Below are 17,329 nucleotides of genomic sequence, written 5' to 3' on the forward strand. Positions count from 1 at the left end.
CCAAGAAAACTGATTTACAGTTTGTGACTGAGCAGAATTGAAAGTTTCATTTCAGATAGTGTGATGGAGGGTTAAAAAAAGGGGGGGGATATTTTTGCACATACTAAGGGCTTCTACCATCTTTGACATTAACACTGTGTTCTGAAATAATATTTAGCATTGAACCTTAATTAAAATAATTGTGTTCCAAAATAATATTCCAGCATTGAATCTTAGTTAAAATTCTGCCCTGCATGTGATTCAGAGATACTTAGTTTGCCCCCCTCCTTGTGCAATATTCACCCACCCCTCCACACGCATTTTTCCTGGCTAGGCTATCATGTTTCACCAAAGCTGAGGGTGAGGGAGCCTGCATTCAGATAAAGGCTTGTCCTTGTTTGCAGAAGAGGAAGGGCAGCCCATCAGGCAGGGCACACCAGCATATCTGATTGCCCAGCGCTGTCTGCTTTTCCTTCAGTGCCCAGACTTACAGGAAGAGTTGGGGACGGAAGGTGGGGGTAAGCCCTTGCTGGCATCTGAAGAGCTCCTATTTCACTCACCCTGACGTTGGAGATCTACAAGTTAGTATGTGCAGCAAGGGCACCGCCTTCCTGTGCTCAGATGAGAGCTCCCTTTCCTCCTCCCCGTCCTTGCTTTACTTTTTTTCCCCTTCTCATTTAACTATCGGCCTTTTTCTGTGCTTGCTCCAATGCCACCCAACCCCCAGCTGCTTGAAACTCCCAGCACTGAGTGTTTAAAAAAAAGAGACTGAAAGAGAGAGAGAGAGAGAGAGAGACTTCTTGTTGGTGAACTTTGGGCAGTGAGATGAACTTGGCAGCCCCAGTGCGATTTGCAAATCCAGGCATTCCCAGGGCAATTTCTGCTGCAAAGGAGTGTGAAGCTGCAAAGGAGTGTGAAGGTAGGGGTGGCCTTTTATTTAGACACACAAAGCATGGCAGCACCCCTTCCTCCACTCAGATTTTCTAACTAATGACAATATGTGTTGTGGGGGGAGGGAGAGAAGTTTAGCATAAAGCAGGCAGATACGGAAACAAGTTTTTATGGGTACCTGGGTGTCTGCAATGTATACTGAAGGAAAGTGAAAGTTCTCAAGGAAGGGTAAACAGGTACTTGAGAGCCAAAAGGGAAAACGTGAAGTGGGGAATACTGCTGTGTATATCAGAATGGCTGAGTGAATTTTTCAGTTTTATTCTAAGATACTGCCACTAACATTCAAAGCGACAAGTCCATGAGTATTTTTGTACCTACAGAGAAGAAATCCATACTTTAAGCATGTCTGTACGTGATTCTTAGTTTACATGCCTTCACCTTTCATGCTCTATTTGGCATTTAAGGAGGATTTATAATAATAATAATGTATATAATAATGATATACAGCAATGATATTCTTAATGTTACCCTGCCCCCATTTCCTCTGCCTCTGATAGGACATATGAAGCTAGTTCATATGTTATATATATATATATATATATATATATATATATATATATATATATATATATGTATATATATATGTATATGTATATGTATATATGTATGTATATATGTGTGTATATATGTGTGTATATATATGTGTATATATATGTGTATATATATGTGTATATATATATGTGTGTGTATATATATATATATATATATATATATATAGAGAGAGAGAGAGAGAGAGAGAGAGAGAGAGAGAGAGAGAGAGAGGCATATCTATGATAGCAATAGCACTTAGACTTATATATCGCTTTATAGCCCTCTCTAAGCGGTTTACAGAGTCAGCATATTGCCCCCAATGATTTGGGTCCTCAATTTGGGATAAATGATCTATATTAAGCTAGGAGATTAAAACTGCATCTGTTTAAAAGGACATTAGGACCAATATTGACATGTACCTTTTAAAGCTAAGCTGAAAACTCCAAAGTAGCAAAAAAACAATGAAGCCAGGATATTTTATGTTAATATGAATTATAAATGAAGAACAATAACTTAAAAATGGCTGGTAATCTTTTGTTGATATAAACAAATCTAATTTGATGTTGCAGGTTTATGAATATTTACTGGGACCAATATCTACTGAATGTGGTAACAATCCAGTGCATAGATTTGAACTATGTATGGTTATCTGGAAATACTGGGAACCAGATATGTGACTATATTGTTTATAAAATTGTTTTTCCTCGTCTAAATTTTTCTTGAATTCCAAAACCTGTGGAACCACAGCACCTCCTTGGTGCCTGCCAGGCTTTTGCCTTGCTTGCTGTTGATCATTTGTTGCTTTTATCTACTTTTTGATTCTGCAAAGGAAATGCCAACCTCCAACATACATTTATTTCCTGCATATCTCTACTCATCACATATACACATAGGCATTATTAAAAAATAAAAACAGTAAGAGCTACAATCTATGCTTTGTTTTGAAATCTGTCTGTGTGCCTAAAGTTAAAGTAGAAGCCAAAATAAGCTTCTCAGATAACAGGAACCATCATGGGAGGTTAGAGGAAGGCACTCAACAGGCTACCATTTTGTGGGGGGACCACAACTTGTTCTCAAAATATCAGCTCTCATCTCTAATGCAAAAGTCATTACCTCATGGGTAAGTTTTCAGAAGTAGGTCCAGGTGGAACAGACTAAGAGGTGGCATAGGTCACTATTGTCAAAGCCTCTTCCTCCAGAAAAGAGCACAACTGGCACAAACCTTCCATCAAACTGTCCAGCAGTAACCGTAAGTCTAATGCAACCTCCAAAGCATGGACTTGCTTCTTCAATGGCAGTGTGATTCCATCAAAAGACACTAGAGCAGCAGAGAAAGAACCAGCTGGTTTCTGGATAAAGAGTAACTCGGCTTTGCTAGGATTGAACCTGAGCATTTTTTTTCCCTGTCCAAGAGTTTACAGCCCCTAAATATTGGATCAGGACTTCCACCCACAACATTGTTTTGTCCCAATGTGGAGATAAATATCATCTCAAACTAACAATGACTACTTCCACAGCTTCATTTAAATGTTAAATAGAAGAGAAGATAGAGAAGAACGCTGTAGCACCTTCCAGTGGAGTAGCCTTTAGACCAGCCAAACTCTTATCCTCCTCCATCATCCACTCAGGAAAAGAGCAGAAAACAGGGGCTGAACTTCCTACCCTGCAGGCAGCCCAGAAGAATAACATGACTGATGATCATATTAAATGCTCCTGGGGAATCCAAGAGGATCAAGAAGGATGTTTTCGTCCAACCAGATCACTTTCAGGTCATCTACCAGTGCAAGAATGTAGTTTCATAACTCTACAGTGACTAAATAATAAACTCTTAGGCACAGAGTTTCAACATAACCTGCTATCTGTTCTTTCTTAATGCGCAGCCTAAGCTCTACTACTGAGCATTTTCCAAAAATAAAAATTAGCAATGAATCATCAAGGAATTGACGTATTATAGAAATTGAAATTCACAGCAGCAAATCCTTGTTTTAACCAGGGCACAGTTAGAAGGAAAACTGAAAGTCTTGCACATGGGAAAAGAAGAAAAATAAAATAAAAAATAATTGCTGATCCCCAAAGGCAGATTGGCTGCCTCACAAATGTAATTTGTCCAAACCTTATTTGGAAGTATCCTAAAGTCTTACAAGAAGAATTAGCCCTTTCACACAGACTGGCGTGGACAAGCATCTTTACCAAGTACTTTAACCAATTAATTTGCTGGATCCTCAACAGATTTAAGAGTATTGTCTGATTTTTGCAAATTGCATTGCCCAAAGGAAATTTTTGGTATAATTTTATTAAGGCTAAAAAAAAGTCACATCTGTAATCCCTCAGGTGGCAAAGGGATGTGAGCAGTGGTCTCTTGCTTGTCTTTTTTGAACCTAACATGGGTTTGGGTTTTCTGACAGTAAGGCAAACTGGAAGTGGGGGCATGTTTTTTCTTTTCTTTTGGCAAATTTTCTTTTGGCAAATGCTGTAGAGCAGGGGTAGCAAACTTGATTTCATTGAGGGCCACATCAGGGTTGTGTTTGACCTTGGGGGTCGGGGTGGGCATAGCCAACTTAGATAGATAGATAGATAGATAGATAGATAGATAGATAGATAGATAGATAGATAGATAGATAGATGTGTGTATATATATATATATATATATATATATATATATATATATATATATATATATATATATATATATATATATAAGTTTTTAATTTTTATTTTTAAACAATTCATCATTAATCAATCAGTGTAACCTCTGGGTACACAAATTTTTGTGTCGTCATATTCAACATTTATCATCATTTTCTTAGTACATATTTATCTTTCTTCTTACATTTAAATTTAATGTATTACAACATATTTTTCCCATGTTTCTTATTTTTACATTGTCTATTGTCTATATTCAGTCTCTATCCATTGATAAAATTGCCCCCATATGTTGTAATACTCCGATTCTTCCTTCCTTCAACTTGACGTCACTCATGTCAGGGGTGTCTGTGGTGGCCCAAGCGCTCTGCCAGGGCTCCCAAGTGCTCTGAAAATGGGCTCCCGAGTTCCATTTTCATCTGCGACAGCCTCCTGCCGCCCTCTGCTAGCAAAAATGGAGAGCTCCATTTTTGCTGGCAGGGGGTGGCAGGAGGCTGTCACAGCTGAAAACGGATCCTGGGAAGGCTGCACGCCACTCTCCTGAGCTCTGTTTTCGCTGGCAGAGGGTGGCAGCAGGCTGTTGCAGCTGAAAACGGAGCATGGGAGGGCTGCATGCCACCCTCCCAAGCTCCTTTTTCACTGGCAGAGGCACTGTGAGCTAGTCCTTTGATGTTTCTAGAGTGGCCCTGCAGGCCAGATTTAAGCACACCATGGGCCAGATCTGGCCCCCCGGGCATTGAGTTTCACACCCCTGCTCTAGAATGAAGACAAGGCTGTAATGGATGGCAAAGGAGAAAAACTATACCCTTCTGCCTGTATCAGTTTTCCCTTACCTGTACTTTTTCACCTGTTGCTAGAAAAGGCAAAAACTTTATCTGTATTTTTGATCTTCTTTTACAGAGTCGAAAAGACAAAGAAAGGCCTAAACAGAAGCACAAGAAGCATTCAGAAATTGAACCCACAAATCTCACACTGTCTTCCACACCTATAGTCACTGAGAAGGTAACAAGAAATACATGTAAGATATTTATAACAGAGTTCTGAGGGGTTTTTTTTACAGTCAAAGGCAGTCTGTGTCTACTCCAGACTTTGCCCAAGTATCTTCATGCAGTAGTTGATGTTGGATGTGCATTCAGTTTTCCCCAAAACACAGGGTTTTTTGTTTTGTCTAAAATGGACTGTTTTTCATAGCAATAGCAATAGCACTTAGACTTATGTACCACAGTGCTTTTACAACCCTCTCTAAGCGGTTTACAGAGTCAGCATATTGCCCCCAACAATCTGGGTCCTCATTTTACCGACCTCGGAAGGATGGAAGGATGAGTCAACCTTGAGCGGTGGGAGTTGAACTGTCAATCAGCAGTCAGCAGAAATAGCCTGCAGTACTGCATTCTAACCACTGTACCACCATGACAGTGGTGGATTCAAATTTTTATTACTACCAATTCTGTGGGTGTGGCTTGGTGAGCGTGGCTTTGCTTGGTGGGCATGGCAGAGGAAGGATACTGTAAAATCTCCATTCCCATCCCACTTCAGGGGAAGGAAACTGTAAAATCTTCATTCCCACCCCCCTCCAGGAAAGGGTTACTGCAAAATCCCCATTTCCTCCCAATCAGCTGGGACTCGGGAGGCAGAGAATAGATGGGGGCGGGGCAGTCAGAGGTGCTATTTACCAGTTCTCCGAACTACTCAAAATTTCCTGTACCAGTTCTTCAGAACTGGTCAGAACCTGCTGAATACCACCTCTGTACCACGGCTTCATAGCTCCAAAGATGAATTTATAAATGATGAAATTTGGAAATGAGCACTAATCATTCACGTCATTATACTGTAGGGTTCCCCATAGCTATTAAAAATATAGTGCAGCAAGCAAACACATGTTGATTTTGTAAAATTCTGATTTTCCACATTAGAGAATTCACTTGTTTAAATTTAAATGCAGAATGAGAATTTTATATACAGCCTTTTTGAGAGTTCTTTTAAGAATAGAAGAAAGATAAGAGAGAGGAAAGGGGAAAAAATAAGAAAAGAAAATCATAACTCCACATCAATTTGTTTCTGCTTCTAATTGTTTACATTTTCCCTACCCTCCACTTCCTCACTGCCTGGCAAACTCCAAGTCACAAGAATCCCATTTTGCAGCTGTTGGCTGCTAATGATACAAACACTAAGCTGAGCCCTCCAGTGATTTTAGAAGCATGTCCTAACTCGTTCTTGAAGCACATGTGCCAGTTCAAGCCTCCTGTAGCATTAATAACTTAATGGCAAAGCTTTACTTTCTCTTTGTCTTTTTCTGTCTACTATTAAACCAGGAGGGAAATGCAGTCTCTGTTTGCTAGGATCGAACCCAGATTACGTCTCAATATCAGCCTTGGCCATTACCAGGCAAAACAAGGACATACAAAACCTTTAGAAGAAATTTCATTTCTACATCTTCTTTTTCAAGAAAGGATTGGCAAGAAATGTTTATGTGTAAAAACTCATCTTTCAGTCTGTTTCTTTGTCCTGCCACTCTGGTATTTAATCTGATTCGAGACAGCTAGATGCTTGCACACAGACATTTTTGCCCTAAAGCATAATGTGAAAGTAATGCATTTTGGGGGATATTTAGGCTGGAAATAGGTAATAGTTTGAAAAGAATGCAGTAGAAGGTGGTTCTGAGAAGTGTTGCTTTCCATTATCAGTGGAGTCTCTTTTGTCCTATTGTCAGCTCAGGCCAAATGGCAGGGTTTGGAAGTTACGCAAACCTCGCACAACTTAGTTACAGGAGTTGTATATGCTACAAGCAACAATCGTTCTCAAACTACCTACCTGTTTCTTGAGTCTTAAGCTTGCAAACTCATTTTGACTTGAAAACAGCAGCATCTTGCCATAATAGGCATTGAAATGACAAGATGTATGTAAAAACATCACCCAAAATGCCATAATTCTGTACCTGTGTCCATCATCTGATACAGATTAAGTACAGATAGTCCTCATCTTACAACCATAATTGGGCCCAAAATTTCCCTGGCTAAGTAAGACAGTTGTTAAGTGGGTTTTGTCCCATTTGATGACCTTTCTTGCCACAGTTGTTTAGTGAATCACTGCAGTTGTTAAATTAGTAATAGGGTTGTTAAGTGAATCTGATTTCCCCATTGAATTTGCTTGTCAAAGGGTCACAAAAGGGGATCACATGTTCTTGGGACACTACAGCCATCATAAATACATGCCAAGCATCTGAATTTTGATCCCATGATTAAGGATGCTGCTATGGTTGTAACTGTGAAAAATTGTCATCTCTTTTTTCAGTGCCGTTATAACTTTGAATGGTCACTAAACAAATGGTTCTAAGTTAAGGACTACCTGTAAGAATCCCTAGTTTGCTCTCTTCAACAGACACTCTTGCTTGGAAATGCTTATTTGGTTCTGGGCTGGGCAGTATCATAAACAGAACACTTTTAGAAGTTCTAAGCAGTTGATTGTTTCAATGCATGCCTACTTTACAACAAGATTTCTCCTATTAATTTAAATTAAATGCACACAGTTTGAGAAGAGAAGGTGCTCTAGAGCAGTGGTTCTCAACCTTGGTCTGCAGACCACTTGGAATATGTGATGTAGTCACAGGTTGTTCACAAAGGCTTGAAGAAATGTTATGATTTGAATCTTGAGTTAGATCTTGGGGGCCCATGGCCACAAAAGGAATTTTAAAGGGGGTCCATGTAAAGAAAAGGTTGAGAATCACTGCTCTAGAGCAAATATGCCCTAACCAAAGCATACCTTTAAAAATTAATAGCAAATCTAATACACTGGTACCAAACTTCAGGTCTTATACTGATATACTTAAGCCATTTTAGATGATACTATAGATACACTGCTCAAAAAAATAAAGGGAACACAAGCAGAAGACATCCGAGATCTGAATGAATGAAATAGCCTTATTAAATACTTCGTTCGTTACATACAGTAGTTTTGTGTTCCCTTTAGTTGTTTGAGCAGTGTATAAACTACTTTATGTAAAGAACAAAGTACTTAATAAGGCTATTTCATTCATTCAGATCTCAGATGTCTTCTGCTTGTGTTCCCTTTATTTTTTTGAGCAGTATATTACATTGCTTACTTCAAAAGATGGTGAGCAGTCCTTCCTACATCCAGGGCTTCTGATATTTTATTCCCAAATTCTGCTACAAGAAATCTGAATAACATTCACTGGCGCCCTGAGGTATGAACTTGATTTTTCAATCAGATAAAAAGCAAGATATTTTTTGCCCTACAGCAAAGGGTTATTTTTAAATTCCTTGCAACACAAATTTATAATGGATCTTTAAAAAGGAGCGCTGAGGCTTCCAAATGAAAAGTTAGGATATTTGCCAAATAAGACAATAAAATCATTCAGAAACGAGAGAACATAATCTATGAAACTGGCAAACTGTTTTCTCCTTTCATTTGAATATCATCTTCCTAGATGACTGCACAAGACAAAACCTCCTGCAGACTTGTACTTTTTCCTTGGTTTTAGTCCCAAATAGATCTGCTAATAGATGTTTTCTTTCTTTTTTTAATTGATGGTGGACATACTTGGAATTGAAGAGATGAATTTATAAAATGGCTGCTATGCAAACCCAGTCATAAAATAAAACATGGGATGGGGCATGGAGTCTGTAAAATGTACAAGGAAAGATTTAGCTGAATTAATAATGCCAATCTGTCGCTTGGTCTAAACCTCCAGATTTTGCTGCTGTCCCTCAGCTGAAGCAGCCCGTTGTTGAGAAAAGCTATTAAGTCAGCATTTCTCCATTGTAGTAACCTCCAGATGTATTGTACTACATTTCTTATCCCTGCTAGAATGTTGTCAATCCTTTGAGGTAGGACAGACTAGGAAACTGACTCTACAGGTTTGATTGGAACTATATTTGTAGGCTATACTAACAGTACCTTGAAAACCTGCCAATGTTTTCCCTGCCCTCCCTCTTATATCCCATGAATTATGGCAGAACCAGTCTGAGTTTTTTCTGAATATCATTTGCTTGTTTGTTTATAAAGCATATTTGTGTACCTTTTGTCGTAACTGTCTCACTTTGCTTCTGGCTCTCTGTGTATGGGGTAGACAGAACTCTTGTTCTATCCACTTGGGTAGTGTTGATTCACACATTCACATTAGATTTTTCTTCCCGGATTTTCTGATGGCTTCCCACACCATTTCGGAAATGTGTTACTTCCCAAACCAGATGGATCCGGCTAGCCCATTGTTCTAGAACAGGGGTATCAAACTTGATTTCATTGAGGGCCACATCAAGATTGTGTTTGACCATGGGGGCTGGGGTAGGCGTGGTCAGGGTGGGCATGGCCAACTGGTATGAGGGGCACCTGTGGTGGCCTGAGCGATGTCCCAGCGAAAACAGGCTCCCAAGGTTCGTTTCGGCTGCAACAGCCTCCTGCAACCCTCTGCCAACAAAAACAAAACTTGGGAGTGCTGCCGGCAGCCCTCGCGAGCTCCATTTTCACTGGCAGAGGCACTACATGCTGGTCCTTCGCTGTTTCCAGGATGGCCCCATGGGCCAGATCTAAGCACTCTGTGGGCCAGATCTGGGCCCCGGGTCTTGAGTTTGACACCCCTGTTCTAGAAGATGTGGACTGATTAACTAACAGAAGGAATTCCTCAATTTTTGAGTGTATGGCTGATTTAGGTGGTAGTTTTAATCTAGGACTGGCTCTGTGGCATCTTCCTTTTAGCCAATCCTACCAGGGAGGTTAATTCATGCAGCCCATAATTTCTTGCCCTTCCTCTCTACTCTCTGCTGCCTTTCTGTGAACTTTCTTCCAACCAGTGAGCTAGCAGTTCTTTGGAAAGTTAACATAGCCTTCTTTGTTGTCATATAAACAGCAATTAATAGGCAAATGAGCACATATAGGTTGAACTTAATCAATAGCCATTTTGTTCCCTTAGCCTATTGATTTATTAGATATCTTACAATGAGGGTTATGTACACTGACCATATTTTCATGGAAAAAACAAAGAACAAACCTGAAAAAAAGTCTGCAAGTTGTTCATAAGCCTAAACATTTTAATTGTTCATATTTATGATTTTGCTTTACAAAGGAACATGGAAGAGAAAAACTACAAAAACTTAATATAAATATCTAAAATTAAATAATATATGTAGTTTTATTTTAAAAAGGCAATCAATTTCCATATTTTTCAAAGGAATGTGCATTAAATGGTATCATTTGATAAATGATAAATTTGATATAAAATAAATAAAATAAAAATCATTTGTATAGCTAAAGTTAAATGATCAAAATAAAGAACAAAGGTGAGTTTTGAAAAAATAAATCTAAAGGACAGTGTTGTAAAATGAAGGACTGTCCTTTGTAATAAAGGACTTGTGATCACCTGTGGTTTATGGGCTCACTTACCAGGGTCAGCAGCAAAATTTCTGCTGGAAGATATATGCTAACATTTTCTGCAGAATTTGTTTTGTGGTTCTTGAAGCCTCATCTCTGTTTGTATAGAATCTACACACACACAAACTGGAATGTCGTCAGTGGAGCCTACTCACTCTCACTTATTATATACATAAACTATTTTACCCCAGGAATCCTGCTGCTATTCTTGTTTGAATAATTCCTGGGAAACTGCCATCTGCCTTAGTTAAACCAGTTTAAATTAATTGGATTTAACCCAATCAGATTTTTGCCAGTTGGTTTAATTTAATTCTGTTGCCAGAGTGTTTGCCCAAAAGAAGCCTAGTCATTTATTTTATTTTTAATTTCCAGCTTGAAAAAATATTTGATGGGCATGAATTAAAACTGTATTTTTATAAAGATTTAGTGGCTAGCTACAACAATGGGCAATAGATTGACATCTATAGTAACGCCACTACATTTTTTATGGATTAGGTTTAGTAACAGTTCCTATCTTAAAGTAATACAAATTGTAAATAATCTGGAAATAAAATTTTCACATATTTTATTTACCATGACTGCTGGCACAAAGACTATTGCAGGCAAATGATTATCTAACAGAAAAGAATATATATAGCTCAGGGATGAACTGTGGAATCCTTGGTGCTCTCTAAACCTGGTTGCTTCCTTGCAGACATTATCTTGAATGGGTCTGCAAGCAAACAACGGAATTGTTTGCTTGCAGAACCCCAAGGACTTCACAATTGATCAAACATCATACAGTAGATATTAAAATAGAAGGTGACTGCCTAGTACCCATCGTACATTATAAACAGCCTGCTTAGGCAGTGGGCAGAGTTTTTAAGAATTATAAATTTTTAAGAACATCTGGAGAATATCTGGTTGCCCATGACAGCTTTAAATTTGGGCAACTGGGGTTCTGGGGTTCTATTTGATCCCCAGAGATTTCTCAACTGGTTCACAACACAATTAATTTAAATTACTATTCATTGTGAACCACAGCTGCACTTTACCAAGATGCTTTAACCTCTCCTCCCATCACCAGCACTAATAAGTAGCAAAGAAAACATTGCTAAGTCAAAGTGCTGGCAAATGAGCACAAAGAGCTGCCCTCCGCTCCTAATCTTACACTCTTCCAATTAGACTTCCTGAGTTCAACAGCTTAAGACAGCTGTTCTCCAATAGCATCACCGATCCTGACATTCCTACTGCAAATCTTCAACCTTCAGTTGCCAAATTTGTGATAAAAAGGCAAAACATCAACATTGCTCATACTGGAGATGCGAGAGTTGATGAATTGTTTGGTCTGGATCTGTATTAGTATGGCAAAGTGCCTGTGATCTGAAGCACTGTAAAATATTTCTTGCTCAGAATTACTCAGGGGACTATATTTACATACAGCCTAATTACAAACTGCATAGCAAGTTGGGTATATGTGCATTTGTGCATATGCATATTTTTTTCACGCATTTTATTCTGAAAATATATTTTTTTTTAAGTTTGGGGTGAGATTCAATATTTTTACAGATGAGTATTTATTGCTTATACTGCCAAATTTCATAGTATTCTTATTAAAGGAAAAAGTAACATACAGTTATGTAACAGCTATAAATACTAACCTACTGTACTTACTATGAGTTGAAATGATACAGCTAGAACAGGAGTCTGATTAAATTTGAGCAAAAATTTCTCTCTCTCTCTCTCTCTCTCTCTCTCTCTCTCTCTCTCTCTCTCTCTCTCACACACACACACACACACACACACACACACACACACACACACACAAACATCACACACAAACCAAACTTAAATACTCAGAATATGAATTTTAAAAGGATATATTTGATGTGAAGATGGTGACCAGAAGCAATTATAAATAATTCGAAGTAATCACCAGCTGGATACATAAGTGGGAATTTATAACTTAATGTTTTTAGTGATTTTTTCCCCTTTTCATAAAGTCATGTACATTTATTTTAGATAATGAGAGTGATTGTATCAATATAACTGTTACTGGTTAAAGTTTTGTAATGATTTATAATTATTTCTGAAAATGCTACAATGATTTTAGTTTAATATAATTGATTGGCTTTTAATAGTTGAAATAATGAATTCTAAATTTTATGACAATGGTAAATTCGTAGTTTATTTACTGATATTATATTTTCCACCCATTAGGTATCTTCTTTTCTTTTTTCCTTTTATGTAGTTGTTTATTTTATTCTTTAAATATTTTGAAATAAATACATTAAAAAGGCCAGGGAGAAATGGCAATTTCTGTAGGTTAGTAGACATATGGTGAATGCAGACAGAAGGTGTAGTAAAAAAGGTTTTCACATTTACACCAAAAGGCCAGCCAATATCAGGAATTATTGTGTAGAGTACCAATGTCATCCAATCAAAAGAATAGAGTGGATGTGACCCACAGTAAACTTCACGAATTGGCACAGTGAGACATAAATGCCCAGCATCTCCTGAAGAGGAACAATACTTCCTGGACTGCACTGTGAGACACTCCCTTTCCCTATTAACCAATCTGATTGTAACAAATCTCAGTAGCTTAATTCAAGATAGTATTTCCTTTTGAAACTTTTTCCTGAGATGCAAAATGTCCAAGTCTAGTATAAACTAACTGGACATTTTACAAACTTTGATCATAAAGGCATGTCAATGGTTTGTTTATACATAGGTAGGTAAGTAGGTAGGTAGGTAAAATAAAGATTTTTAGAACAAAAGATTAAAACTAATACAAACTAATAGATATAAAGCAAGAAAAAGAAAAAAAGAAGTTAAAGAGAAAGCTAAAAGGGCAAGAAAGGAAAAATGGAAATAGAAAAGAAAAAAAGATACAAATAAGTAGCTTCTGATATTCTTTATGGCAGTTATAAGTACAATTATAAATTTAGCTCTTACTCTGTGGTTACAACATAACTCTCTTCTTTCTATAATATATCTTGTCTAACCATCAAAACCATAAGTCAGTCAGTGGTTGTTCTTTGATGATGCTTCATGTCTGTATTGTTTGATCTTTTAAGAATAAGTGGAGGCACGGAAAATGAACTGATGGGAAAATCCACCCTTTCATGTAGTTTCCTAGTATCTGGCTAGTTGAGCTAGCCAATCTCTAAGCAAAGAAGTAATAAGAACTACAATAATTAGTTGTTGATTAAATGTACGGGGTAGATCAAAATTACCTTTGTGATGGCACATATGCTTGTGAGATTTGTATCCCTGCTTCTGCCAGAGGGACACATGCTGATGGGAGCTACTTCATTCATCCCTTGTCCTAATCTTTTGCAAGTGACTGGAAGTGGGAAAGAAAGTAATAAGAGAGAGAGAGAGATTTGTTTATTTCATTTATATCCTTCTACAATTTCATTTATATGATTCTACAATCAAAACAGACTCTGACAATACTTATAGTTTTCACTTTCATATATGCATTACCACTTTGTAAAATGAGAATTTGTCTGAGCCACCTGAAATTATTAGTTCTGGATACTGAAAACAATAGGTCCTCTCCTTTCAGAGCTGAAGATAATTTGAAAGTAGGATCTCTGTTCACTTTTATTTCCTAGAATGGATGAAAATAAGTTTTACAAAATATTGCATTGTACTTTGCAGAAAAAGCAATGAAATAAGAAATATGCCTCAGATATTTAATGAACTACAAGTTAGCAATACATATTCAGGCTTAGCATTACCTGCTCAGATCAGCCTCTTCTAAGAAGTACTGCCTATCTTCAGAATAGGGAGCAAAGAAAAAGAGAAACAAAATTTTGGCTAGAAGTCAAATCATTTTAATTTGTAAAATGACGTTTGAAAATATAGGATTTAAGAATTAGAGTGGTACACAGATCTGACTATAACAATATTCAGAAAGAGAAGATGACCAAATCTTACAAATTCAGGAAGCAACCAAAAAACTGAAATGCTAGAACAGGGGTGTCAAACTCAAGGCCTGGGGGCTAGATCCAGCCTGCAGCTTGCTTAGATCTGGCCTGCGGGGCCACCTTGGAAACAGTGAAGGACCGGTCCACATTGCCTCTGCCAGCAAAAATGGAGCTGGCAGAGGTTTGCAGGAGGCTTTCAAAGCTGAAAATGGACCTCGCAAGGGCCACATATGGCTCTCCTGAGCTCTGTTTTCGTTGTCAGGTTGCAGAAGGCAGTCGCAGCCAAAAATGGAGCTCAGGAGCCTGTTTTCACTGGCAGAGTGCTCCCACACGCGCCCTCGACACGAGTGATGTCGATCTGGCCACACTCACCCTGGCCACGCCTACCCTAGCCCCCCTCCGAGGTAAAACACAACCCTGCTGCAGCCCTCATTGAAATGATGTTTGACACCCCTGAGCTAGAATATCGAAAGATAATGAACCAAAAAGAATGTGAATACCTAAGGGCCAAAAAGCAGAAAATAATTGAATACATTAAAGGACAGAAAGTGTTAGTCTCTGCAAAATAGAAACAAAGTGAGAGTATTTCTATGCTATGATCGGTTATATTTTGGGTACTTACATAATAATATTCATTGATTATTAGTACTTTTCAGCCTTTCTAGAAATGGTTTCTCTCAGAAAGTGAAATAAGCACTATTGGTGCTGTTTCTCTTCCTCCATTCTCCATAATTCAGTTACTCTTTACTATAGTATCCATTATTTAATCTTATGGAGTAGAGTGAGATTCCTCATGTTTCACCATGACTCTAGCTTTAGGAATCTCATCAGAGGTTAAAATTTGCCATTAAGAAAATTATGCCTTACCATAAGACAACCTGTTAAGGGGCCCAGAGTTAAAACTGCAAACAGCAGGATATCTCTCTAGGTCAGGACAAAGGTGAGGCCACAGAGAGGCCTACTGCAAAAAAAAACAGAGGCAGGGGGCTTGAAACAAGTCAGGATTACATTATATTAGTGCAATTATTTCTGGAATCAATCACATTTTCCAATTAAATGCATTCAAGTTTTTTCTAACCATGTAAAACAATATATCTTTAGTCCTAAGATTCTGGAAAGCAACTATGATTTCAAAGAAATACTCATATCCCCACATACAGTCACATTCATAACAGATTGTTCTTTATTATCAATTGTACTGTACATGATTCTGGATGTGGGTAGTGAGGTAGGGAAGTTAGGTGAGGCTGATAATAAGATATATATTCTTGTGACTGAGACTAGCTAAAACGTGGATTGGTTGGTACTATATATGGGTAGTCCCTGATTTCCAATCATTTGTTTAATGGTTATGAGCTATGAAAAAATTACTAACAACTGGTCCTCATATGTACGGCCATCCCGGTGTTCCAGAATGTGATCAAAATTCAGGCATTTGGCAACCAGCATGTATTTAAATGACCAACAAGCAAAGCTAATAAGGGAAGTTAAATCCATTGAATGTATGTAATGACCGGGAGAACATCATAAAACCAGGCCAATTTTACTTCTCCCAGTCCAAAATCCTAAAGTCACTGCTGATAGCAATCTTTGGTCATCAAATACTAGCTGCCAGGCAAATATAGGAATTTTACAAATTATCCTCAGTCAGTATGAACTATAGATCTCCCTAAAATCAAATTACTTACTCACTAACTGACCTCATGTAGGGCATACTATATCATTAATGCAATGACTGAGGTGAAATGGGCAATCCGTCTGAATCCCTCTGATTCAGAACAACCTAGATATATAGAATTGCTCTTATTTGGTTGCATTCCTGAAAGCTAATTTCACAGGTCTGGTCTATTATGAAATCTATTGTCTTTGAATAAAGTTAGCATTTGGTATGAGAATATACTGCTGAGCTTCAACTGTTAGCTTGAAGTGTGGTCTGGAATGGAAGAGGTTTAAATGATCAGTTCAAGAGGGATTGTCAAATGAAATTCAGAATAAATTATTTGTGAAGACATTCCAAAGATTATTATAGTATTAATTCATGTGTGCTTGGGCATCAATGGACAATTTTAAGTGTTGTGGCACAATCTGAATGAAAGGGTATGCATCATTATTTTCTCTTTCCTTTCTCTTCCCCACCTTCCTTCTTTGCCCATCTGAAAATCCATCTTCTCATTCAGATGCACATGTCTATACTGTGGAAATCACTTTGTATATGAATGTTTTACTAAGACCTTTCCTTTTCAATGCATAAAAGAGTGTTATACTGATTTTTGAGGGAGATGGGCATTTTGCAAGCAGGTATCTTAAACATTCGAATCTGACTTGAATTAATGCAATTCCAGCCCTCCAGACTCAGAGACAAACACAACCCAAAATGAACCTAGATATATGAAGCTACAAATCATTTTGTGACGAGACAGGACAGGACAGGACAGGAAGGATAAGATATGCTAGTTTTTTGGGATGCCGAAAAAGCTTTTGATAGATTGAATTGGCAATTTTTGTTAAAATTAATAGAAAGGATGCAACTTGGAGAACATTTTATACAATCTATTAAGGCAATATATCAAAAACAAACAGCGCAAATAATAATCAATGGTGGTTTAACAGATAATTTCAATATAGAAAAAGGAACAAGGCAAGGTTGTCCCTTGTCTCCGTTATTGTTTATTTTGATGCTGGAAATTTTATTAAGTAAAATATGTGGGACTGATATAATAAACGGAATTAGAATTAGACAGCATGAGTATAAGCTACGAGCATTTGCGGATGACCTGGTGGTTACCTTAGCCCAACCGGTATAATCAATTACAGCCTTGATGGATATAATCTGCTCATATGGACAAGTATCTGGTTTTAAAATAAATACAGCTAAAACAAAGATAATAGCTAAAAATATAGTCAGAAGCCAGAAAGAAGAGATAGAA

At 37.7% G+C, this 17,329-nt stretch overlaps 1 protein-coding gene and 1 long non-coding RNA gene across 16 annotated transcripts in view; one reads left to right on the plus strand and one right to left on the minus strand.

The window, feature by feature from the left end:
* MLLT6 (MLLT6, PHD finger containing) overlaps positions 1-17,329 on the plus strand; it is a 180,112-nt gene that overhangs the window by 110,649 nt on the left and 52,134 nt on the right. For all 15 annotated transcript variants that reach the window (XR_015733804.1, XM_034415653.3, XM_087892107.1 and 12 more), the window contains one exon: positions 5,005-5,106. Coding sequence is in view for 14 of the 15 variants with exons in the window: in XM_034415653.3 (XP_034271544.1) it covers positions 5,005-5,106 (102 nt within the window). In the remaining variant the exon portion in view is untranslated. The remainder of the gene's footprint in view (positions 1-5,004; positions 5,107-17,329) is intronic.
* On the minus strand, positions 13,710-15,312 carry LOC132711831 (uncharacterized). The gene is made up of 3 exons (XR_009622567.2): positions 15,270-15,312; positions 13,989-14,083; positions 13,710-13,813 (listed from the first exon to the last, which is right to left on the minus strand). It is a non-coding gene; the product is annotated as an uncharacterized LOC132711831 (long non-coding RNA).

This window comes from Pantherophis guttatus, chromosome 4 (genome assembly GCF_059756535.1).
Source record: "Pantherophis guttatus breed Tessera chromosome 4, ASM5975653v1, whole genome shotgun sequence".
Classification (NCBI taxonomy): domain Eukaryota; kingdom Metazoa; phylum Chordata; class Lepidosauria; order Squamata; family Colubridae; genus Pantherophis; species Pantherophis guttatus.